Source organism: Dasypus novemcinctus, chromosome 3, assembly GCF_030445035.2.
Source record: "Dasypus novemcinctus isolate mDasNov1 chromosome 3, mDasNov1.1.hap2, whole genome shotgun sequence".
NCBI classification, from domain to species: Eukaryota; Metazoa; Chordata; class Mammalia; order Cingulata; family Dasypodidae; genus Dasypus; species Dasypus novemcinctus.
The window spans coordinates 76,786,105-76,811,423 of record NC_080675.1 but is presented as its reverse complement, the minus strand read 5'-3'; the positions used below and the strand labels follow the sequence as shown (position 1 = coordinate 76,811,423).

Below are 25,319 nucleotides of genomic sequence, written 5' to 3'. Positions count from 1 at the left end.
TTCCTTTAGACTTTTCTATGTGCTGAAAATATCTTTGAGACTTTGAGGCATACCTATTGGAATAGCTTAAAAAAAAAAACCCTCAAATAAAAACAAAAGCCAAAAAAAGCCAAATCAAAAGTCCACTGACAATTCTAAGTGTTGGTAAGAATGAGAAGTAACTGGTGGAATGCAAAACGATGTAGACACCATGGAAAAACGATTTTGCAGTTTCTTTTAAAGTTAAGAATACAATCACCTTTTAACCTAGTAATCCTACTCCTATGTATTCACCCTAGAGAAATGAACATTTATTTTCACACAAACTCTTGTATATGAATATAGACACATTTTTGTAATTGCCCCAAACTGGAAATGACTCCAGTATCCTTCGATGTGTGAATGGATAAATAACCTGTGGCACATCCACAAAAAGAAAGCTAGATTCAAAAGGCTATAAATCATATGATTCCTTTTATATGATATTCTGAAACATACAAAACTATAGGGACAGAGAAGACACTGACTGGCGTTAACCAGGGATGGAGGTGGAATTAGGAATTGGGTACAAAAGGGGTACCACAGGGGTATGGGAATGTTCTGTATCCTGATTGTGGTGGTGATTCTATTTGTTAAAACTCACAGAATTGTAGACCCAAGAACACCTTAAAATTGATTATGTAAATTGAAAAATAAATTTAAAAAATTAAAAAAGATTCAGGCAAAGGAAGAATCAATGGAGGAATCTAAGACTGAGTAATAAGGTGGGGAGTAGATGAAGAACAAAAAGTGAAGAACCTTAAAACCCATCTAGGAAAAAGTTGGAAGGATTGATTAACAGAGATGTCTAGTAAGATGAGTGCTGAAAACGGATTAATGAATTGATAGTTGCATAACCTTCATAGGAACACTTTGATCAGGAGGCAGAGAGCAGCATCTAAACTGGCATTGATTGAGAAGTTGATGGTTAATCTTATTAGATTAAGAACATTTGTTTATCTCCCCTCCCTCTTGAGAGCCTACCCTAAGGACAGTAAAGGAATAAAAAAGGCAGAAAAGAATAGGAGGTGTGTGGTGTGGTGCTGTGACAGTGATACTATAAGCATGGTGTTTAGAATTTGAAAGTAAAGCAGAGAAGAGACAATGGTGAGATGTAAAAATGATTGCCTTTGGGGAGTGGGATTTAGGGGATAAAGAGAGGTGGGAGAGGAGATTCCTACATTAGCATCAGAAGCCTTGTAGTTTCCTTAGACCTTATACAGTATATATACTGATTTCTTTCATGAGAATAAAAATAAAATAAAATGTATTTAGAGGCAGCTTACAAATTACACAATAAAATTGGTCTTATTAAACAACAAGAATAACCAGAAGTTAATGCGGGCTGTGAACTGGAGACAATGAGTATTGACTACGCTTTTAAGGAGATTAGTAGTGATAGGATCTAGAAAGATATTGCCTTGAAAGCTGTTAGGTCAGGGCAAGTGAGACAAGGACTAAAGATAACAAAACAAGGAATATTACAGAGCGAATTTCCAGAGGAAATGTGAAGGAATGAGGTCAAGAACCCATGGTCTGACATAGGAAGACAGTGTGGGTATTTTAGTTTTCTTTAACTGCTCAAGCAAATACCATCCATTCTCATTGGCTTAAATAATGAGAATTATTGGCTCACAGTTTGAGGCTAGGAGAAGTCCAAATCGAGGCATTCCCAGAACCTGGTGTTCTGGGCCTGGCTGCTGGTTATCCTTGGTCCTGGGCTTCTCTGTCACATGGCAATGCACACGGCAGCCTTTCGGGGTCTCCCCCTTCTCTTCCAGGTTCCACTGACTTTAACTTTTGGCTGTTTTCTCTGTGGTTTTCATTCTGCTTAAAAAAAGACTCTAGTAATAGGATTAAGACCCATCCTGATTGAGTTGGGCCTCACCTTAAATGAAGTATCCTCATAAAAAAATCCTTCTTATAATGGATTCACATGCACAGGAATGGATTAAGTTTAAAAACATGTTTTTTTCTGGGGTACATAGCTCTAAACCACCACAGTGGATGAGGGTCATTACAAACAAATTGATCAGTGGAGGGAATGTAGTGGAGAGAGTTTGTTTAGGATATGAATGACTTTGGAGGTTTGTTATTTTTGATCCTGGTGTTATAGAGACAATATAGAAGAGAAAAATTATAAAACTATAGTTAGCTTTATTTTAGTTAATGCTAATAATCAGCATTTATGTCTAGTACTGATAATTAGTTCCTAATGACCTTGTAGCATAATAATAATTCATATAATTTAATAAGCCAAGAAGACTTTTGTTAAGTTTTATCTGATTACAAAACTAAACTTGGTATTCTCAGCCTTTTAAGTTCCTGGTCATGCCTCAAAACCCTCAAAATTTATGGGAATATATGTAATAAATCTCTCCTACACTTGTGAATTTGTCTCCATTTTAGCAAAAATCTCGATTAGGTTGTTTTTACTTAGGTAGTACATTTCTCATTTTCTTCTAAATATCAAAATATGCTGCATGAATCCAAGTTGGGAGTCCACATTTACAGATCAGGCTGTGCCTAATGCTTCCTCCTCTAGTAGGATCCCAGAATGCCCAGTTTGGCTCTTCTACTCCCTCTTCCAACTCCTGTAACAGCAGAAAATCCACCCTACCCTCATCTTATCCTGCTCCACAAGACAACCAGCCTCCTCCCTCTAATGCAACCGGGAGAGAGAGAGAGAGAGACTGAAACTCTTATGGTAAGCTCCTCCCTAGTTGGATGGGTGGAAACCAGACACCTGCTCTTTGAGGCTAAAATTTAGGTTGCTGGTGTCCTAGCCTCCACAATGAGATTCTGGAGGTATTTCCTTTTGCCACTTTGCAGAAATTTCATTTACCTTGGTCAAATGACATCATAACCAAAACTGCCCATCAAGATTCCTGTTGAAGCAATCCTCTGGGAAGAAGCAGGGACATTTTCGTTCCTTTATAGGCTCCTGGACTCTCATGTTTGGAAGAATTCTTCCCACATTACAAAAAAACATTAAATTTAATCTTTATCCCATATTGTAGAGTGAGTTGCAATTGACATGATCTTTTGGTTTGTAGATATTGATTTAAATATTTTATTAATTTCAATTTAGCAATGTTATTCTTTTTTTGTTTCAGGTATTATCTATTTTTGTAGGGATTTGAAAAGTTTTTAGGCTCCAGACACTGTGTCCCTGGTGCCTAATAGAGGAGAGAGTCCTGGGCCACAGTAGCAGACTTGCCACTATTAATTCTCTTAAAGAGCCTCTTCTCTAGGACCATTGGGCCCATGCCAGCATCTGTTCCTAACTTCGAATCTTAAGATTTGAGTTCTCATTCCTTCCTCTTAGATCCCTGGAGAAAACTATACATTTCTCCCCATAAATGTGAATGTCAGGGCTGGGAGTGGATTTAGCTTATCCACACAAAAGTCCTTGGGCCAGGTGCCTGTTTGTCTACTGTCATTTAACTCCAAAGGTTCTCTTCAGGTGAATTTCCATTTCTATCCAGGTGGGAAAGTCTTTGGCAGTGTTTGCTGGGGAAAAATAATAATTAAAAAAATGTAAATAAGATCCCCCATTACACACAGAAGAGCAAAACCACAGGAAAAACTCTTGTTCTTGAAGTGGAGACCGGTAGCACAAGATCCTGAGTGAGTTTACAGTAAATGGGTGTCCTCTGCTCCATTCTTTCTTGCTCAGTGTAAAACCATGAAGAAAAAATGATGTTTTAGAAAAAGACACATTTCAATGCTTGTATTAAGCATATTCATGGTTGAATCAAAGTTGAAAAGGAAGTTTAAGAAAAGAACAGAAGATAATATTGCAAAATTAACAAAAATTTTCGAAATTGTTTCAGGATTTTAAACAAGCTGCTCTGATAAGCCAGACTAATGTGAACCTTTGTCAAGCTGTTGCCATGTGCCATCACAGGTATGGAATACAATTTATGTTGATGTGAAAGCAAATGGGATCACCCAGTTTATCAAATTTATCTAATTACAGCCCCGTAAGTAAGCCAGGAAGGATGAGCAAAAACAGAGGGAAATGTGTGGAGGCGACAGTACAAAAATGAGTTCAGACACAAAGTAATGTTTAGAATTCCCTGCATTAAAAAAAAGGAATCCCCTGCACAGAAGTGGGGATCACCTAAATGTGCCACTAGCACCCTTTGAATAAACTATTTTAGCCAAGCCAACAAGGAAATACCTGGGTCATGAGATTGGGGGATAGCTACCTCATTAAATATGACTTAATTTATATTTACCTCATAGGATACCCCATATATAGGATAAAGGACGTGGTTAATACACAGAATAAATTTACACATAGCTCAAAATATCTAAGAATAAAATCAACGTATTTATTTTACCCATAAAATGGAACTAATTTCTTAAAACCTTATTTACTGAGAGTGATTTAAAAAAATAATGTATTTTCAAGAAAATTTAGCATTTAAAAACAATTCTAAATCTAAAAGCAATGAAAGCAATACCAATGCATATCTACAAAATACAATATACTGTGTAAAAGCACATTACTTAAAACCTTATTACCCATTTCTGGGATTGTTATAAAAATAAGTAAGTTGTAGAAGGAGGGAAAAGAACAGTTTACATAAGACTGAAATATAGAAGATGATCTGCTTAAAATATATGCTGAAATAATCTTACAGTACAGTAGATGAACTTTGCTAACCATAATGTTTACATTTTTGCATATACATTTGACATCCAAATATTAGTTTTTGTTCATTTTGCTTTTAAAAGCATAGAAATTTAGCACATGAGGGTTTTAATGTGGAAAAATGTATTTGATCAAGCAGTGGTTCCCAGCAATAATTTTTCATGAGAGAAACAATAATAGCAAATGCAGTTAATTTGGAGGGGGAAATTAGGATAGTTCATAAATTATGTAGACATGGCTGTGTAAATATCCAGTTTAGAGAATAGAATATAATTTGAATTATTTAGGAAATCAACATTCTTCTTTCTTCCCTCAGGACATATGTGGTACAGCTACGTCTCCCCACAAGATATATATTTATATATTGCTTAACCTGAACTTGTGAAGTTAAAAGTCTTTTGGGTTAAAAGTCTTAAACTAGTTCCTGACCTTTAAGTTTATACCCAGCAAGAAACATAGTCTCCTGTTATTTTAATCCAGCAAACTTCGTGCCACCCATCTCTTCAAGTAATTGTCATTCTTAAGAAGAGATGGAATAATGATGACTGATGTGTTTGTTTTGGAGGGTAGGTGCAGACCAACAATGTATGCATTTGATTGCATTCTCTTAATACTGAAAACAGACTTCAAAATTTCCCTCAATCTCCTTCCTATAGTCAGCAACTATCAGAGTCAGTAAATTTCTCTGTTGTTAGATCACAATCTCTTTTATGAAATCTAATCACTGGGTATGTATAGCTGAATCTCCTTCAGCTGATACTACTTTGCAATACCAAATAACCAACTTTTTTTAGCCAACTAGAATCTTTATTGCCTTTCAATAAAAGTAGAATTTAACTCAACGATAAAGCCCTGATAATTCATAGTCCAAATTCCATATGTTTTCTATTTTAACAGATTTACTGAATTTAACAAGCAGGAATCTTTAGTAATTGGTTATATTTATTTCAGGAGAAATGCTTTTGCTTTTCGAGGCAAGTAATGTAGTAATAACATTTATACACAGCGGTGGTTTGTAAGTATGGTAAGACACCTTTGGCATCTTACAGTGGGGAAAGAAAATTTTTCCCATTCGGAAAGTTTGAAAAAAGGAATAAACCTTTAAATTTTAGGGCTTTGATCTTTGAACTCTTGGGGTTGCAGACGTTTGAAGTATGTCTTTGTATATCTTTGGTTCTCACTCTTTTGGTTGCTAGGAGACGGCATTCCTTAGGCTGAATATCCTACTTGTTGCCCAATATAGTCACCAAGAGTGTTATGGTAGAGTTATTTTTTAGATCTTTGTGAAAAAAAATCTTAAGATTTAAAGGTATCTATCTATATATAACAGAGAAATTCTGATTATTTAGTTCTGTATGTACTTTTTACTTCAGCACATTTATTATTTTACTGTTCTTATATTTGCACCAAATATTTTTGAATCTTTGACTCTGTGAGCCACATTCTTTAGTTTTGGGAGGTATTTGTGATTTATTTGTACAACTCAGTAGGGCACATCTGGTCATGTATGTGATTAATTTGGAAAATGCAGCGGGCTTTTGTGTACATGGCCTGGTCTGTAAGCTCAGCACATGATACAGAATGAATAGGACACTTTAATGAGAATCCTAAACCTTCAGCTAGTGATTGCGTTACTTTAGATTTATACAAATGCATTTTATTTTAGAAAAACTCTTTTAATACACTTTTATATTAGTGGTAACTGATGCTTAACAATTTATGTCTCAGTGAGCATGTTTCCTGATGGGGCATAGATCCTCCGACACATTTTCCATTAGCTGCCATGTAGTTAACTCAACCTATAGGACATTGTGTGATTAAGTCAGATTTTAAATTTGGGTTCCGGAGAAGGAGAAACAGAGGCCATAATGCATAAGAAAAGATAATTCATTACTCACAAGTCCCAGAAAAAAAGGGGTGCCATGAGGGTTCTACGGGAAGTGCCATCATCTTGGATAGCTCAGCCAGCAAGTGGGGAGCAGACTGACAGAGGGAGAGGGACCTGTGGGCTTGTGCCTTTATTGTGGTCCAGGGGTGGAAGTTGGTAGATTTCTTGCAAGAGACAAGTATTGGTTCATTTAAAGCAGGGGTTCTTAACTAGGGGTCCATGGAAAGATTTCAGGGGGTCTGCAAGCTTGAATTTTTAAAAAATCAACTTATCTTTATTTTCTCTGACCTCTAACTGAGATCTAGCATTTCCTTCATGTATGAATATATGCAATAAATAAATTACACTTGTATTCATTTCACCTGGCAAAGAGGTCCATGGGGAAAAAAGGTTAGGAACTTCTGACTTAAAGCATAAGCATGCAAAAAGGGAAAGGGACTGGGGGTTCAAGGGTGGTGGGGATGATGGGCTTATAGTTTGGGACCACCTGTAGGTTTTGGGTAAGGTGTGTGTGTGGTGGCCACAGATGTGGGTTTGGGCTCTGGGAAAGTTTACATCCCGGGTGGGACAACTGCTTATTAACTAGGCCAAGGGCCAGTGTTGAGGCAAGTGGCTTAGGCAAGTAAGACGGATGCCGAGGCCACACACAAAAGTTTTTGGTAATTATAACAATGGTACACATATCTTTAGCAAGATGAAATTGCTGTTTCTATAATGGCCTCTGTTTTTTTGTTTTTTTTTTCCCTTGTCTTTTGGTGCAGGGAGTTGGGGAAATCTCTTGCTTTGGTACTGTCACCTCCTCTGGACTTGATTTTAGTCAATATCCAGCTGTAAATTGAGAGGTTTGCTAGGTGGCTTTTAAGATCCCTTTCCAGCTTTAAGGTTTAGTGATTATTTACTTAGACCAAATTGACTAGGTACTCATTAAACATTAGCACTGGTAATTAAATAGCTATAGAAAAATAGTATCAATCATAACTTTTGGTAATTCAAAACTTACATGACATGGTGAGCTTCAAGTCACTGCCTCATTTAAAAAACTTCAGCAGGCTTTACAAAGAATGAGATTATATCTTATAAACCATATATTTGAATATGTAATCACAAAGGTTTTTTAATCTCCCTCTGGGTGAGAAGGGGCACTTTGTAGGATGCAATTTGGATGTCAGTGTATTAGAAGCATTTCAATGATTTGTGGGGAAAATATTAGAGAACTGAGATTGTCCTGGAAATTTCAGTTTACATGGTCACCATAGGTATGTATCATAAAGAAATACTTTACCACCTATAGATAGACATACTGAGTCCTATAAAACCTAAGGATAAAATGCACTTTCTATAAAATAACCATGAGCTAATTATCCTTAATAAATAACTTATGTTGCTAGGGTTAGAATTATTTCTGTAATACAGAGAGAAGGCAGCTATAGAGGCATTATGACCCTATATCCAGTGAACTTTTACTTCTCAAATATTGCGAATTTTCAGGAAAGGGGATCACAGTTTCATTGTAAACTACCTGAGGAAACTGAGCTTATTTTCTCAGTAACAGACCACAGAGTAAACTCAAAAGACACTAACTGCTTGTATGTGTCAATGTTAACTTTGACCAGTCTGTAATGTCAGAAGCTGAGCTTTGCTAGTGCTTCACTGTTGATTCTTGCATGATCTCCTAGCAGAACACATAGTGCACTAATTTTGGGTAGTGTTTGACAAAACATGGAACAAATATCATGGGTACCTCAATTAGGTTTTATACTCTGTGGACAAGCAAAAACAAAACAAAACAAAACACAAGATCGAATCGCATTGTGAGAAACTGAATTACTTTTCAGTTTCAAACTGAATTCTTTCTCAAATATCTGATTATGTAAAGGAAATTCTCAACCAGGAGCCAGTCTTTAACATCTTTCTACCATTAAACTTCCTTCGTAATAGAGGGAGCAGCCTGCAGGTTCAGTTTTCTGCAGACTACAGCATCTAGGTATAATTTTTGATTATTTTTAGGGTTGCTTTCTATTTACAGCATGAGATAATGGCTTTTCTATTTATGGTAGTGATAGTAAGTTGCCTTTTTAAATAAATTTTAGAAAGTGAGTTGATTTAATAAAAATATTAAGTAAATATTAGTGCAGATAGAACATAAGGCAATGTCATGAAACAGAGGCTGAAGTTCGGAAAGCAACTGTTTTAAGTGATACTCCTAAGTAATATCTAGGAGCTAATGGTTTCTTAAACAGTTACCCTGGGTTCCATGTATTTTATAATGGAAAAATCTGCAAAAGTAGCAATATGTCCTGTTAAATTTTGAAACCTATTTGAGAAGTTATAAAAAGAAAGTCAGAAAGGTAGTATTTGTAGGGTTAAGGTCTCTGTGCTAGGGTTTTTTCCCACATGCTCTCATTTGATCCTCATAACAACCTTGCCAAAATAGTGTTACTTGCATGTTTGGTTCTGAACTCCAATCCCTTCTGATTGTGCTAGAGAGGTACTTGATTCCTGGCTCTTTGGTGCCAACTGCAGGTACAGGTGAAGAATGAATGGTGGAGATGAGGCTTACCCAAGTGTGAACCCCAGGTGTTCCCTCTGTGCAGACTTTGATCAGGACGATGTCTTCTATGCTATTTACTATGTGCTAACTTTTCTGAGCCTTGATTTTCTTTTCATTTGTCAAATGGAGATAATTGTCACTAGCTGACAGAGCTCCTGGAAGGATAAGTGAAACAGCACATGTAAAACATTTGGAACAGTAACTGGCAAGTAAGCAGTTACTAGTGTTAGCTTTTTCACTCTATTTTTTTTTTTTAATTCCAGGCTCTTTCCATGCCAAATGAAGTTAAACATAATTATTAGATATACACGTGAAATGAAGATGTGATTTTATGTGCCCATGAACGAATGTTTTATTCCTTCAAAACTTCAACCACAAGAGCATAAATAGGGAAGATAGAAAGGGAGAGTTATCATTTAGCCACATACTTTCACAATTTAATAAATAAAGTTTTTTTCCCTCTTCCTTTTTCTTGTGATATTCACAGTGAAATAGGTTGCCTTTATAGAAGATCTGTCTTAAGGACCCCATTTCATGAAAATTTGGTTCCTTTCATTGTATAAGGAAACACTAAATACATATATGCACACATTTATTTTAAATTTGCTATAAGTAGTCTATTTAATCAATAAAAGCATGTGCTTTTCTATATTGGTAACCGATAACTTTTAAAACAGGTTCAGGAATGCCATTCAGACTTCTCTAATTATGAAAAAAGAATTCCAGAAATTCCAGAACAGCAGTCGGGTACATTCTGTTGTAAAACTGGCTCTTACCTTGGCTCTTTACCTTTATCTCAAACTTCAAATAACCTGTCAGACTTTCTCAGGTCATATGGTCTTACCCATCTACCTCCTAACATGGAAAATAAAATTGAAAGATTTTTTTTAGTAAGGGTTAATACAAATCATTGTGAAAAAATAATACATGGAAAAGCACTTAGACAATTTACCAAGAGACATAAATATTTTTATTTATTTTTCAGAATTAAAGAGTTTGAAGAAGCTGTCCATTTCTTCACCTGGGCTCTTAAAATTAATCCACATTTTCTGGATGCATATGTAGGACGGGGAAATTCTTACATGGAATACGGTCATGACGCAGCTACCAAGCAAGCACAAAAGGACTTTCTGAAAGCGTTGCATTTTAATCCAATGTACACAAAAGCCAGAATTAGTTTAGGCTATAATTTGCAGGTAATATTATATAACACCATTTTAAGCTATGAAAACACCTTTTCGACTAAAGAAAGGATATATTTGGCTCTTTACTAAGATGGGAGTAAATGCTATTTCTTTAGTTATGAAAATTTTACCTTTCCCTTATTTTTAGTATACAGAGAAGCGGTGAGAAACAGGGGTTCAATTAATTATGGGGAGCCTGCCTGGATGAGTGTAGGGACCTGGTATGCTAATCAGATGATGATTTTTTTTTTAGACTTGAGTTCCTTAATAGCTGTACCTCTCCCACCATCACTTCCACACTTAGAAACAATTTTTAAAGTTTGTTTAATGAATTTCAGATACAAACCTGGTGAACATTTGTTTCACTACCTTATACCTGAGTGCCTTAAGTTTTGCCTTATTGAATTCATCAAAAACTAAAGGGAATAAACAATGTTTGAAAGTTTAGCAGTGGGCTGCAGCCATATGATGGGTCAGACAGCCACTGTACAGGGACTTCTGAATTCAGGTCATCTTTCAAATGGAATGAATTAGAACATGTTGGAAAGGCAAGAGGCAAGGCGTTGGTCCTTCCAGCAAGTTGGAAAACTGAGTGCTTGTTACTCTGTTTGTTGTCAGGCAGTTTTCAGAGTAATTTCTGGGACACTCTGATCTGACCCATGTCCTGAAATTTCTTAATTCACCAAGCTATTTGCATTAATTTGCACTAATAAAAGATGTGCTTACAATCTTAGAATAAAGTGCTAAATGTGCCATATTTTCCATGAAATTGGACTGAGTAAGCTTAAAACATTCTTGTTTGTTTTTAAAGATTTATTTTTTATTTCTCTCTCTCCCCTTCCCTGTCCCCCTCCCCCCAGTTGTCTGCTCTCTGTGTCCTTTCGCTGTGTATTCTTCTGTGTCCATTTGTATTCTTGTCAGAAGCACTGGGAATCTGTGTCTCTTTTTGTTGCATCATCTTGCTGTGTCAGCTCTCCGTGTGTTCAGTGCCACTCCTAGGCAGCCTGCACATTTTTTTGCGCTGGGTGGCTTTCCTTACAGGGCTCACTCTTTGCGTGTGGGGATCCCGTATGCGGGGGACATCCCTGCATGGCACAGCACTCCTTGCGCACATCAGCACTGCACATGGGCCAGCTCACCACATGGGCCAGGAGGCTCAGGATTTGAACCTTGGACCTCCCATGTGGTAGGCAGACACTCTATCCATTGAGCCAAATCTGCTTCCCAAATCATTGACTTTTTATCCCTTTTAATACTGACAATTTTAAATAATGGACAAAGAGCATGTTTACATTATTGCAATTTACAGAAATCCCTGCTAATAATCAGCTGTTTAGGTTGATTGCTGTTTCATTTGAGTTTGACTGATTTGAGACTAAATATATTGTAGGTGGTTGTTGGGTTGGAGGTTATAGTGAGGTATGTCCCAAAACTTGTTAATAGAGGAAATGAGTTTGCCTTTGAATTTTAAACATAACTTAGCTCTTTTTGAATCACAGTAGAAATTTGCAAGGTCAATTTAAAGAGACAGGGTGATTTATAGAGCAGCTAAAACTGATTGCAATCCAGTGAAATGTGTTAACATCATCACTTATTGCTTTCAACAGGCATATTACTGAGCACCTACTATAGGGCAGGAACTGCTCTCAGCCTAGGGTACAGCAATGAACAAAATGTACTTGATTCTTCTTGAAGAGTTTGCTATTTAGTGAAGAAATGGGATCAAACTACCATATGAATAATTATTTAAATATAATCATGATGAGTGCAAGAAAGGAAAAGAATGGGTGGACAATTCAGAGCAAGGGGACTAACTTTGTTTGAGGGGCCAGAAAATACTTCCTGAGAAAGTAGCATTTAAATTAAAGCTTAAAAGGCTAATAATTAGTCAGGGGTAGGACTTGGGGATAGGATACAGTGGTCTGGATGGACAGAATAGTTCATTAGAAATCTTGTCGAGGTGAGCAGGTATAGCTCAGGGGTTGAGTGCCTGCTTTGCATGTATGAGGTCCTGAGTGAAATCCCTGGTCCTCCTAAAAAAATGCTCTTCAACTATCTGAATCCATACTGATGTTAACTATCTGAATAAATGAGGAAGACAGAAGATAAAGTCTTAAAAAAAAAGAAATCTTGTTGAGAAAGAGATTGAAGGCTCACGTTTACCGAATGCCATGGGCAAGGAGAGAGTGGTGTGAGATGAAGCTAGAGAATTGAACAAGGGTTGGGTTTGAAGGTGTTGTAGACCAGATAAAAATGTGAATAGTATTAACCAGAGGAATGACATGAGATTTGTTTGTTATGAAGTTCCCACTAGTATATATCAATCTTAAAGAGGATTGAAAGGCATATAAATCAGAAGAAGGCTTGAATCAGAAAAGGAAGGACTGAGAAAGGAAGAACTAAAAAAGGAAGGTTATAGAGGTCTATCCAAAGTTCTATCTAGGGTAAAGAGTGTGTTCTTCAACAAATACTTATAGAATCCCCTACTATACGAGTGAGGAAATCAGATATCATTGGTAACAGATGACAGATAAAATCTTATTGTGAACTATTTGCAGCTTAATATTCTAATAATCTAATCTCACTTTGCCTGATTCCTTGTTTATCAAATGAACTTTGGATGATGATGTGGATTTCCATGTAGTTTACCCAGTAGGCAAAGATTTGCTGGTCATAGAATAGTGTCTAGTTCTCTAACTAGTTATATTTCTTATTAGTCTTATGTGAGAGTCACTGGACTCAGCTTGGTTAGAGTGAGTCAGCTTCTGAGATTCTGGCAAGTTGGGTTTTGATGTCATAAGAATAAAGGACAGGTCTTGGACCATGCTGAATCGATCAACTCAGTGCCTTCTTGTGGTGAGGCTTAGTATCTGGGTATCTGACATCATTCTATTAACAGTTTCCTCTCCTGACCTGTTTTCATTTTTCCATTTAGCACTGAGTTTGGTATAAACAGATACTTGGTAGATTTGCATGCATTTTCCATGGAATATGTATAGTGATCTTAAATACCAGATGCTGGTATGATTTATCAAAATATGTTTTACACCATTAACTCATTTATTTATTTATTCGACACATATTTATTTTATTATGTGCCAGGCACTGGAGATTCCTGTCTGAGTGTGTGGAGCCCATTGTAAATTTTGCAGCCCTTGTCAGAAGCATTGGTATTGCACATGGTGGATATAATTTTATGTTGACCAAGACTGGTATGAAATGAATCTGACAATGAAATGTATTTCAATTAACTGAAATTTCAACAAAAATACTCAGATGTAATTTGTCAATTAAATGTACAGAATATAGTTGCTTTCTTGGTTAAAATATCTTAGATTTTCTACAATATAAATATACCCTTACTACAAGTTTCATTTGATTGGATTAGAATTATAAACATTTGTCATGTTATGGACTATTTCCTACTTCATGTAAATAAAAAATTATTTTAGGCTCAAGGGAAATTCCAGAAAGCTTGGAATCACTTTACTATCACCATGGAAATTGATCCAAAGAGCTGCTTAGCCTATGAAGGAAGAGCTGTGGTCTGTCTTCAGATGGGTAATAATTTTGCTGCAGTTCAGGATATCAATGCTGCTATAAAGGTAAAAATCCACTTAGATTATATTGTCATTAGCATAAATTAATACCATCAAAAATAGGTTCAACTTAAAAGTTCTCTGTTACCTTTTTAAAAGTCACTGGTAGAGAAAATGACTTTTTTTCCCCCAAGTGATTCCTAGGGTAAAGAGTTACTATGGCTTTCCAATTTTATAAACCTAAATGCATTTAAAATTCAAAAACAAATTCCTGATAAAAACTCACTTCTCTTAGTAAATAAATGAAGCCTATAATTTCATGGAACATCAGAATTTTTTTACAATACAAAATGAATGCACAGTATAGAATAATATTCTTGGTTTAAAGGAACTAAAAATAGAACGAACTAAATTCTTGTTGCAGTGAAATGACAAATAAAAATATCAGGTTTTGAATACAGTGACAGAAAAACCTTCCCTTTTCTTCTAGAACTTTTGGGTTTTGTGTTGGTAGATTTGAGTAGTGCTACAATGTTTGAGATGAGAAAAAGGATAACTGCTACTACATAGGACAAATAAACATGTTACCCATTCAATTTAATTTCTTCTCTACGTTAACAGTAGCTAAATAGATAAGCTATTCCCATGTCTATTCCTTGGAAAGGAACTGAGTAAAGCAGTAAGATTATTTGATTATTGCAATCAATCAACAAAATGTTGACATTGAACCAACTTCCTGCAGAGTTCTTTCTCAAAATATTTGCTCTAATGGGGTTTTATCTGCACTATAAAATTACTAGTTTCCCACAAGTTAGATTTCCTAACATTCATTTTTGCAGGCTTGAAATTGGAGATAAGCACCAGTCCCAGATGCTAAATACACATACTATTATATTGCAGATCAATACTACAGCAGAATTCTTAACAAACCGTGGTGTGATTCATGAGTTTATGGGTCAAAAACAGAATGCAATGAAAGACTATCAAGCAGCAATTTCTCTAAATCCTAAGTATGCTCTGGCTTACTTTAATGCAGGAAATATCTACTTTCACCACAGGCAGTTTTCCCAGGTAATGTCTTTTCCTTAACATTTTCTTTTTGACACGAAATGCTTCATGCAATGTGTAGTTTCAAAATGCAATCTTTACATCCGAATAGACCAATCTTGCATTACCTCTTCTTTTAAGAAAATGTTCTCTTCACAAAAAAAGTTTAGAATTATTTATGAAATGTTTACACCTCTATGTATTTATTCTTCTCTTTATCACCAACTATTCAACTTTTGTCCAGTAGATACTCATTTGCACGTCCCCAAGTGTTGCACTGACATCCTGTGGTGAATTTTCACCAACTTTCCAGCATGGAATCCTCTACTTTCCCCCACCCAGCTAAACCTCAGATTTCCTTCAAGACCTACTTCTAGATATGATTATCTATCTTTTCTAAGTTTTAGTCATATGAGCACGTGACTGGGAGTAAGAAGACCTGGGTTTTAGTTCTGATCTTGTGTGAACCTAATGTGAATAAGCAGAGCTGGGGTTCAGTTCTGATTTCGTCTGACCTAACCCTCTTTGGACCTCACTCATAATATCTGAAATAACTGTTGGGCTAGTAGATGATATTTTTCAAAAATTTATCTGAATTGGTAGTGTTTGCATGATTCAAAATCTTAATTTTTAAATTTCGACTTTTTATTTATATTCACTCTTTTGTTCTGCTTTCCTTCAGTTTGACTTGCTGTTCTCTGTCTAACTACTTGAGTCAGAAGCTTACTTCATTTATTGTCACCCTTTCATTTTTATTGTGATAAGCCTTTTTTTCTCCTGACAACTGCTTTAGCAGTATTTCATATATTTTGGTTTGTAGTACTTTTATTACTAATGTTTTTTTCCAAAATTCTGTAACTGCAGTTTGTATTTCCCTTTGACTCAAGAACAAATTAATAGGGTGTGTAAAATTTCCAGGTGGAAGAGCTTTTGTATTTTCTAAAATTTGAAGTTTATTGAGTTGTAATGTGGTCTAATATGTGACAATTTTTTTGAATAATATATGGGTCTTTCCAGAGAAAGTTTCTACTGTAAGGATGTAGAATTAAACATGTAATTATAAGGTCTATCTTATTAATTACATATTTAGTCTATATCCATTTTTTTCCACTTAGTTCATGTTGGACTGACAAAGATTTTTATTATTCATGTTCCTATATGTTTCTTCTCACATCTCTTATAGTTCTGCTTTATAAAAATTTCTGCTCTAATTTCATGTGTGGTTATTCATACTTATTAAATACACATCATAAATTTTAGTCTTCAGCATCATAAATGCTCTTCTTTTTTTCTTTTAATGCTTTTTGGACCAAATTCTATTTTATCTGATATGAAAGCCATGATCTCTGATTTCTTTTAGTTTGCTTTTGTCTGGTGTTCCTTAGCCCTTCTCTTTATTTTCAATGTTTAGAAAGCTTTGTGTTAAGTGTGTCCCTTTTTTAGAATATAGATTTGGATTTTGCTTTAAGAGCCAATTTGAAAATATTTTTTTAAAATATGTGTGTTAAGCCCACTTACATTTTTGGCATGATCATTATGTTTGGTCTTAGCTTTGTTATTTTATATTGTGCTTTCTATTTATGTGTGTTTTCAAAGCATTTTATTATGTGGTCTGTTTTCATTGAATTTTTCATAGTTTTTATGATATTTAGGAAGATATGTATTTTTGCTTTAGTGATTATCTTTATAAAAATACCTGTATATGGGGTACCTTTACTTCCTCATTTCTTAGTTTCTCTACTATAAGCAACAATAAAATTATTTCCTTCAGTACTTCTTCCTCTCATTCATTATTCAACTTTAGATAATAGTATTCTCTCTTTCTGAAATTTATCTTTGTATTCTAAAGTATGCTTGAGCTGAATGTGGCAATTTGTTGTGTCAGCTCACTTTCCACTCTCTCTCTCTGTTCTCCCATTTTATTGTGTTTCATTATTCTTACATTGCCAGAGAATTTATTTTTTGCACACTATTTTCTTAATTTAATTGCACAGTTTAGTTTTAGTTCCCCAATTTCAATGTATTCAATTGTAATTAGCAGGCTTTAGGCCAAGGTCCCCTCAACCCCATCAATAATTTCTGGGTTGTTGGAAATTTGTCCTCTAGTAGAATTCTGAAGAAGTGCTCATGAGAACAATATTTTCTGAATTTTTTGCATGTTCATAGTTGTCTGTCTACAGCCTTTATACCTTAAGGATTGCATGTCTGGGTTTAAAATTCTTGGCTCATATTTTCTTTCCTTGAGTCTAAGTATTGCACCACTGTTTTCTGGTGTTACGTGTTGTTGACAAGAATTTCATGCAAGACTGGTTTTCTTTCTCTTTTAAATGACTTATTATTTTTGCCAGGATAACCAAAGATTTTTTTTTTTTAATAAAAAGTTTTACTAAGATATGTCTTTGGGGTCAATTTTGCTGGGTATGCAGTATGCATTTTCAACATGTAAGTTACAGAAAAGTTTTGTTGAATTGCAATTTAAATAAATATATATATATATTGTTTTCTTCATGAGAATCCCAATTATACATGTGTTAAGTGTCCTTTGACTTCTATATACCTATTATTTTTTCTCAAATGCTTTTTATCTCTAATTTATTTGCTGTTTCTTGCTCATACTAACCTTCTAAATTTTTCCTGTGTTTTCTTAGTAATCTATTATCCTTTATTTCTGATTTATCTTTTCTTAGCTATAATTACTCCCTTATCATTTTTTTTCTATTGCATTTTTACATTTTATGTTATAATTTTCATCAGTCTTATAGCAATGTTTTTTTTTCTGGTGAATAATTATGTTTCCAAAGTAAAGTTGTTATTTTTCATCCTTGTGTTTACAATGAAGACAGGAAAATTAGTTTTCTGTTATTCCTATTTGAATGAGATAAACATTTCCTCTGGACTGAAAGTAGAAATTATTGTGGTAAACAGAATGATGGGCCACAATAGCTTTACAAGTTGGCCTCCCTCTGATGTTGGTGATAAAGGACTAAAATATGGCTATTCTAGTCCAGCCTGGTTTAGGAAGTCTTCTACCTCTAGCTCTGTATTTCTTAGAACTTTTCTTGGCTCCTGTCTTCTAAGATGATATACTCACTTTTTTTTTCCGCCCCCCCCTTGTGGCTTTTTGTGTGCTGTCTGCTGTTTGTGTCCATTCGCTGTGCCTTCTTCTGTGTCTGTATTTATTTATCTTTTTTCCCTTCCCCCCTTGTGGCTTGCTTGCTGTGTCCGTCGCTGCATTCTTCAGTGTTTTTTGCTTGTTTCCCTTTTTTGTGCTGCATCACCTTGCTGAGTGGGCACTCCACAGTGCTTGCGAGCCAGGTGGCTCTCCGCGGCATGCAGGCAAGCCTGCCTTTACAAGGAGGCCCTGGCACGCGAACCCAGGGCTTCCCATATATACTTCCCACAGCCACTTCCCAATATATACTCACTTTTTAAAAATTTTTGTTTGTTTGCTGGCATTTTCTGGGACCTTCTGTATTGCCCTCTGCCACCCAATAGAGCCACCATACTCCTTAATGAAATGATCTTTAAGGCACTTTTATCTGCTAAGATGCTGTGGTTCTGTTCAGCAAACATTTCCTCATTGCACATGACTCTTAATTTATTCAATTTCTGTATGTTTATGCTGTACCTGCCCTAGAGCAGACATTAATAATCTCTTGAGGAGTCAGAGCTGAGCAGACAAGGAAGGCTTCTTTTCTGATGTAGCATCTGTTTTATTGGAGGACGATATAGGAAATAAAAAGGAAATAAGTAAACAAGAAAAGACATAGTGATAAATGTCTAGTACCACCCTATGCAAGCATTATTTCATCAGTTTTAGCAGATGTGTAAGATCATACATGATTGCCTGGGTAGAGAGTATGGATGGGGAGAAGGGGCTTATTAAGAAGCAAGCCCTGGGTAACATGGATGTTTAGTAGTGGGAAGAGAGGAGATGTCAGAAAGGAGAAGGAGGCATTCAGCCTGGATGATGGGAATCAAAGCAGGAGAAGATGGTGTCACCTAGAAAGTAGCATGGTTTAAGAAGATAAAAGGTCAAATTTTGTTTAGAGGTCAAATAAGACGAGGATGGATAGGGTTGCTGATGACTTTGGCAAGAACATTGTTTGAGGAGCAGTGGAGATAGAGACTTGAATGGGAAGGGCTGTGGAGAGAATTTGCGGGGAAGAATTAGAGACAGTGACTATAGACAACATATTCCAGAAATCTTGCTGCGAAAAAGAGTAGTGAAATGGAGGTGGTAGCTGGAGTGGCTTTGGGGTTGAGGTTTTATTTTTAAAAGATGAATGATACTGACTCATTTACTATGTCAATGAGAAGGATCTAGCATAAAGGGAGAAATTACTGTAGGAGAGAGTGATGGGAATAATTAGGAGCAAAATCTTTGAGAATTTGATGGGGTTAGAGTTCAGAAGCTGTAGGGTGACCTTTGATAGGACCAAGACATGTCATCTGTTGTTTCATGAAGGAAAGAAGAGGATTTGGGCAAAGTTGAATGCAACTGGATAGATTTTGGTAGTGGGCATTCCTGCCTATTGATTTTATTTTCTCTTTGTGATAAGAATATGTTATCAGTTGAGAGTCGGGGTGGGAGCTTGGAGTTTTACGAGGAAGGAGATGGTGTGAAATAATTGTTTTGGAGAGTGAGAAAGTGAATGTACTAGGGAAGTGTAGTAAGATATAGAGTCCTAATTTGAGATTTATGATTAGGAATTTAAAGTGGGATCTTGATTCTATCCTGGTCTGTATATAATTATTGCTGTATAGATCTAATACTGCTTTAGTCACTCTACAATTGTTTCTCTATGTTGATCTCTTACCTCCTCAGTCCAACTTGATTGTAATCTCTTTAGGGGCAGGAACCATGCTTTGCAGTGTTCTCCTACATATCCTCTCTCAGAAAGCCCATCTGTTCCCATGGTTTATACTACTTGTCAGTCTATGCCTTTCTTCTGAGCTCCTGACCCATATTTATCATCTGCTACTAAAACTAGATACTAAAACTATAAATGAATTGATCTTCATGTCTAGTACCTTCATTCCAGCTCTTCTTCATATAAACGATCTTTCAATTTAAGATATCATCTTCCATGAAGTTATCTGAGTAAGAACATCAGAGTTAAATATGACTCTCTCTTCCTCATCTTTTTCATCTAATTGTTCATCAAGTCCTGTCAATTTACCTTCTTTATTTTTTTCTCTAATATGTCCCCTCCATTTTGTTCCCACTGCTATTGCTATGGTTTAGTCTTAACCTATTCAAAGTTAGATAATGACTTTCAACAGCTCACTGACCTGTGATTAGCCTGGTTGACCTCAGTAGTGAAGCTAGATGCTGGAACACAGTTATCTAAGGGATACTTTTTTTAAAAGGCATGAATAAGAGCTCAAGATCTCAGTGGGCAGCTGGGAAGCTAACTTTTCCCAGGCCGACAGACCAATGTCAACTGCTTTAAACTTCCATCTCAGACCACTCTGTGGCTGGGTTCCAGCAATATTTCCTTGGGCTGTAGAGTTGGTTAATGAGATTAAGACAAACAAAGTGCACAGTTCAGTTTCTTATTTCCACAGATGTTTAAGAACCCTGTGAGAGGGAGCCCCTCATCTTTTAAACTTGCCTTTAATGATGCTATGGGTATCATGTATGACCCATAGGGTTCATATATGACTCCATTTGGTTAGACCTAAAGTATAGTTTGATTCCCTGTCCCGTCCCCCCCCACCCCCAACCCCTTTACTAGCACAGCTCTATTCCCCACAAATTGTAGACCCATTATTTTGGCATCTAAAATGTATTCCATCTTGTTTTGATATACTGAATGCTTGGGCTTCTCAGTGTGACTACTCCCTCCAGGAACAAGCAGGCATTGAGCATAGCTATACAGCTATTCCACTAGGCTCTGGGCCTCTTTGTGGAGAAAATGGCTTCAATTTACTCTTCTACTTTGTTTTTAGCTAGTCTGAAAGGATGATTTAGAGTCAGGAAAAAGAATCCCTCAATAGATCAACTAATAATCTCTAGATGGTTAAAACACATAAGTATTCTGGCTTCTTTTAACTTCAATTTGTGACTTAATGATTTGAAACTACATTTAGATGAGCTAAATGTATCCCACCATAAGAGAAAAGAATAAATGTAGGTAACCTAGTTTATTATCATGAACTGTAAGCAACTATTAAAAATAGCTGGGTCTGTTTTCTAATTACAGACATAAGGGTATGAGACCAATTAATAAAAAAATCTGGGGCATCTATTGTTGTAGGTGTGTTTGGCCTCTAGTTGATCTATAAGAAATACTCCTATATTTCAAGTAACTTCATCCAATTTATAAGTTTTCATTTTATAACCATTAATAACATATTTTGGAAGCTAGAATGGAAATTTACATTGTTCAATGTTAGGCATGCTATTGGAATTTTGCTGAGTACTTTTCTCTTAGCTGAAGGTAGGGGTTTGTTCCTACCTGATTCAAGTCATGCTTTTGTGATATGGAGTTGTGTGGCTTTATTATTGGTGTATTAAAATGAAGCCTACATTGAGGAGGCATCTTACGACTCATAAAGAGAGAAGGAACTTCACGATTTGTATCAGAAGCACATATCAGAACCACAAGTTTTATAAGGTGTCTGAAGACATGAAAAAAGAATTGCAAAGAACCAATTCATTCTTTTACAGCCAGATTATATACTATGAGAAGAAAGTTCAGGAAAGGAGACTGGTAGCTTTGTGCACTGACAGAAAGCTCAATGAGCTAAGAAAGGAAAATGAGTCCTGCAGGGAAATACTGATTCAAGTAGAGTTGATGCTCCAGTTTTTCCCAGGTGACACTCTTGCCCCTAATGTTCCAACTGCAATCTTCAGGAGGCTGAAGGTTTGTTTCACTTTTCATAGCTGCTGACTGCTGCCCATCCTTAACTACAACGAGGCACCTGCCAGGTTATCGCTCTTTAAACGTAATTTTAATTAATCTCATTTAATTTAACTGCTGTCACTTAATTGATTTTATTATTGAACTTTGGCATTACTATACATTCTAGTGTCATAATGTACAAATAAACATGTGTTTAATTAAAAAAAAAGAAGCCTAAATTACTTTCTGAAGAAAGTTTTGGTCCTGCCTTGAGTGACTCATTTCTGGTGGCTGTGATCTTTCCCCATTTCTGGTGGTGTCCAGCTTTCTTTTCAGAAATGAATTCTTTTTAAGCTTTTCTCAGAAGAGTGCCAATTCTGTCACATCTCAATGGATCCTTAAACTATACGTATCCATAGCATAGAATAGCTGCCATCCAAGGATGAAACAGAGAACACAATCTGGGTCTTATTGACTCTCAAAAGTCATAGAGTCCTCAAAACTCATGGTGTATTGCCTGAAGGTTATGTCGTCTCTCCATTTCTAGACACAAATTATAATGAGAACTATTGTTCTCATTGATCAAATCCTTACTATTTTCTGCATATTGTTCTCAGTATTTTACATGTATTAGCTCATTTAATTCTCACAACATCACTGGAAGTAAAGTTACAGGGAAATTGAGGCAAAGTTTTAGTAACTGACTTAAAGTCAAGTATATATAGAGAGCAAGTGTTACAAACAGGATTTGAGCAAAGCAACTGGAGTCCAGAGTCTGGACTTTTAACTACCATGCTGTTGTATTTCCTGTCACCCATAATGGAAGTAAATTGAAGACAGAACCTTGGAGAATATTATTGTAAAGATGGCAAACAAGAGTTCAAGGAAGAAGGCCAAGAGAAAATGTTCAGAGAGGCAGGAGAAAAACCAGAGAGACTCCCTGTTCAAGGGCAGAGAGAGTTTTAAGAAAGAAGGAAAGAGCAAGAGTGTCCATGCTGCAGAGATGTCATGGAAGAAAAGAACTAGAAAATGTCTGTTAGGCTGGAGGACCTTACTAAGAACAGAACTCATGGAATAGAAGGAGGTAGAAGCCAGATTGTGGTGGGTGGGAAAAAAATTGAGTTGTAAGGAATTGGAGATAGCAAGCCATACTATTAAAAATAACTTTCCTTTCAGGGTAAGTTTAATGTCAGAGTCAAACTATTATGCATGAGGTATAGAAGAGATTCCTCTTTTGAGGAGCATGATGTTTAATCAGTGTCTCAAACTAACTTGTGGTGAAGAATCAATTTTTCAAAATTTCAAATTTATTATAGATCAGTACATTATTAAGATGAAATAAAAATGAGTTATTGAAAAAATGGTCATGTATTTGAATGCCATAGCAATGTCAAAATGTTATAGAAGTTATTGGTCATTACTCTTAATTTTCGTACTTACCTCTGTGCAGAACGGTAGCAAATGTTTCTCAGACCAACACTCTAATTGGATCTGCAGACCACACTTTGTCCTTACTAGCTCTGTGACAAGTTATGAATAATCTAGAGTCTTTGATCTTCTGAAAAAACTAATTTTTTCCTGTCCCTCTTTCCTTCCCTTCCTTCCGTATATTTTTCGTAGTATATGTGTTTATCCTTTTGGTATGACTTAGATCCTTATTTATAAAATTCATATTAGCTCTTAAAGCCTCTGTTTTTATATGCAAAGTGATATTTTCTAATTTATATTTTGTCTTCTTGCTGTGGTCATCTTCTTTTCTAATTTTACCTCTAATCTTAAAGCCTCTGTTTTTATATGCAAAGTGATATTTTCTAATTTATATTTTGTCTTCTTGCTGTGGTCATCTTTTCTAATTTTACCATCTAATTTTCTAATTTTACAAGGATGCAGGTATGGGTAAGAAGAGGGGGGATAGTGGGAGCATTTCAATCCAACAGGGAGGAGTATTCTATCACTGCCATTGTTTAGAATTGCTGACACATGGTGACAATAAAAAGCAGACTGACTTTTAGTCAGGTTTATTATTGTTTTAAACATTCCCTACAGACAATGCGCTCCTTATTGTCTGAATCTAGGATGGAACCCTTCCACTGCCCCTCTTGGTACACACCTGGCCTTAATTTTATATTAAGAGTAAAAGTGTTTTATATTACTGCATATTAAAATATATTTAAATGAGCATTATCTTTATGTTTTATAGGCTAATGATTATTTTTCAAAGGCTCTAAAGTTTGATCCAGGAAATGAATGTGTTCTTATGAATCGCGCTATTACAAATACAATTTTAAGGAAATATAAAGAAGCAAAAGAAGATTTTGCAAATGCAATTGAAAGCCGTCCCTTTTGGGCTGCATTATATTTTAACAGAGCAAATTTCTACTGCTGTTTAAAGCAATATGAAATAGCTGAGGAAGACCTTAGTAAAGGTATTTTTTTTTTTTTATAATTTCTTGTTAAGGTTGTAGTAGTTGTGTTTGTTTTTGGACTGCAAAAGAAGAAAATCATCAGGTCTATTTGCCTAGATAAACTTACCTAAGAATTATGTTTTTTAGGTATCATGTTTCTAATGTAATCAGTATAAATTCCTTTATGTAATATCTTAACTTAGGGCTTTGGTAAGTTGAAATATAGAAAATTATTAGGATATCATACACAAACAATGGTGGCATTTTGAAGAAAGATATTGTACCGTGTTTCCTTGAGTGAGTTTTCTTAGAAAGATCCAATATTTTTAATTTAACTAGTTATTACACTTGAAGAAAAATGTTTTCAGATAAAAAACTAAGCAAATTTTAAATTTTGACAATTTTTAAGTGCTAGCACAAAATATATCTTGAAATTTGTTTTTCTCTTTTGCAGCCCTGTCTTTGCATCCTAATGATGCTGCAGCATATAATCTCAGAGCAGAAGTTCGTGGTAAAATAGGTCTGATTGAGGAAGCTATTGCTGATTATAACCAAGCACTTGATCTTCAAGAATATGCCTCAATTATATGATTACATAGACCTGTAGTCATTCACAAGCTGAAACTGAAATATCTTAGTTGTTTAAAAGTTTACACTATCGTCATTATTGTATTCATTGTGCCTAATTTTGTATACAACCCTTTGCTGCATTTAGGCAAAGTATTTACATTACATATTAATTATAAAATTTGTAGAACATTTTCTTTGTACTTGAAATACCTCAATAATTGAATTTCTTCATACAATGGAGAATTTAAATGGGAATGTTTCTTAAGGAATATAAACACCTAAAATATTTACTTTAAATATTGTGGGAAAGTGTCACCTACCTTTTCATCAGTCCCTGTTCAAAATGCATTCAACAGTATGGAGATTAAAAAAAAAAATAAACATAGAGCTGGTGACTATAGAGACACTGAAGTCAAGTACATTTGCTTTTCTTCCTTTAAACAACACATAAGCGGGCCTGAGTTCTTCCTGGTGCCAGTGGTGGTCTTATGGCAGGTAAACAGGTTTCTTTCTCACATGTTGCCTCCCTTCCAGGGCAGTGCCTAGAAAGCTTTTGAGCATCTCATTTTGAGATAGTCGCCTCTGCCTCTTCAACACACATTT

At 35.5% G+C, this 25,319-nt stretch overlaps 1 protein-coding gene across 1 annotated transcript in view; it reads left to right on the top strand.

Moving 5' to 3' along the window:
- Nucleotides 1-24,789, top strand: part of TTC6 (tetratricopeptide repeat domain 6) — a 377,901-nt gene extending 353,112 nt beyond the window's left edge. The window contains exons 27-32 of the mRNA XM_071213958.1: nt 3,855-3,928; nt 10,106-10,316; nt 13,757-13,909; nt 14,744-14,914; nt 23,942-24,167; nt 24,601-24,789. Coding sequence (XP_071070059.1) covers nt 3,855-3,928; nt 10,106-10,316; nt 13,757-13,909; nt 14,744-14,914; nt 23,942-24,167; nt 24,601-24,737 — 972 coding nt within the window. The 3' untranslated portion in view covers nt 24,738-24,789. The remainder of the gene's footprint in view (nt 1-3,854; nt 3,929-10,105; nt 10,317-13,756; nt 13,910-14,743; nt 14,915-23,941; nt 24,168-24,600) is intronic.
- The last annotated feature ends 530 nt before the right edge of the window (nt 24,790-25,319 follow it).